A 1,401-nucleotide genomic window follows, 5' to 3' on the forward strand; every position below is an offset into this window, starting at 1 on the left:
CCCGTCCGCCGGCCGGCCTGTCCCCCACCCGCCCTCCACCCACCGTTCCTCACAGGTCATCAGCTCTGCCGTCAGCTCTCCTCGGCTGGCCGCGTGTCCGCCCGCCCTGGGCGCTCCAGCCCGCCCTGTGCTCACGTCTGCGGGCGACACAGTTCTGTGTGTGATAGTCGTGGCGGGCGAGACCACGTTCCTGCAGACGCCAGAGCCCTGCGCCTCCCGGGGGGCCCGTCGGCGTGGCCCCCAGCGGGACCTGGCCGTGGGAGGACGCGCCGAGTGGCCCAGGCGGGCCGCAGCCGGCGCCGCCCGCCCTTCCTGCAGTCAGAGCCTGTCTGCAGATAGTGTTTCAGGGCCTCATGGGGGCACAAGGGCTCAAGCACGGCACTGTGCACGGACCGCGGGCCCCCTGGCCTGGGCACTCACTCTCCTCCCCCGCCAGGCTGACGGAGGGCGCCAAGAAGGCCATCGAGGCGCTGGGGAGTCGGGAGATCAGGAACATGCGCTTCAGGTCCAGCTGGGTCTTTCTCGCCGCAAAAGGCTTCGAGCTTCCCGCGGACCTCCAGAGAGAGAAGGTGAGGTTCCCAGCGCCGCTGCCCCGGCACCCCGGGACCCAGGGCTCGGCCATCCCGCCTGCCCGCCTGGGCTCCTTCCTCCAGGAGGGGGCGCAGGGCAGGTGCGTGGCCTCGCTGCCGAGGCTGGGGGCCGGGGTCCAGCATGCAGAAGCCGCCTCGGGTGGACAGGCCCCCACTCTGCTCTTACGGTGGCTGAGACGGTCAGCCAGGGCTGTGCCCACCTCGCATAGGGCATTTTCGAGTGGGCAAAGGACATGCATGGACACTGCTCCGAAGAAGGCCGGTGCGGGGACGCAGGCCCCAACCGCAGGCACGGGGAGGAGGGCGCCCCCACGGGCGCTCAGAAAGCCCTGCCCGCCTCGAGAGCCTGGCGCAGCTGTGGGCCCAGCCCGGGGGGGGCACAGCCTGGTGGGGGGCACAGCCAGGGGGGCCGCCGGTCTGCGTTGGGGGACACCAGCATCCGTCTCCACGCGCGGCCCCCGGCTCACAGCCCCCAGCAGCCTTGGGGCGTCCGAGGGTCACGAGTCCGAGGTGTCTCTTGTTATGTGCATGAGGCGACCTTGGGATGGCACCAAAGACTGGCACCTGGTCACCCAGGGAACCAACCTTGCAACCAGAGCCACAACTTCCCGTCTCCCCAGATCTCCAGGACAGAACGGCCAGGCTTGCTCTCAGTGGCCGGCGACAGTGAGCTGACCGGTGGGGCCTACGCGGTGAGGCTGCCGTAAAAACCCAAAGCGGGTTCGGGGAGGCCAGGGGCTGGGAGCCTCTGGGGCAGGGCCTGCCCCTCCCCCGCACCGTGCCCCTCCCCCAGGGCTGTCCTGAGTGCTGC

General features: G+C 70.8%; 1 protein-coding gene across 1 annotated transcript in view; it reads left to right on the plus strand.

Moving 5' to 3' along the window:
* FAM3B (family with sequence similarity 3, member B) overlaps positions 1 to 1,401 on the plus strand; it is a 27,380-nt gene that overhangs the window by 23,216 nt on the left and 2,763 nt on the right. The window contains exon 6 of the mRNA XM_012730982.1: positions 437 to 670. Within this exon, the coding sequence (XP_012586436.1) occupies positions 437 to 670 (234 nt within the window). The remainder of the gene's footprint in view (positions 1 to 436; positions 671 to 1,401) is intronic.

Source organism: Condylura cristata, unplaced genomic scaffold (genome assembly GCF_000260355.1).
Source record: "Condylura cristata isolate star-nosed mole 26May11 unplaced genomic scaffold, ConCri1.0 scaffold00003, whole genome shotgun sequence".
Lineage (NCBI taxonomy): Eukaryota > Metazoa > Chordata > Mammalia > Eulipotyphla > Talpidae > Condylura > Condylura cristata.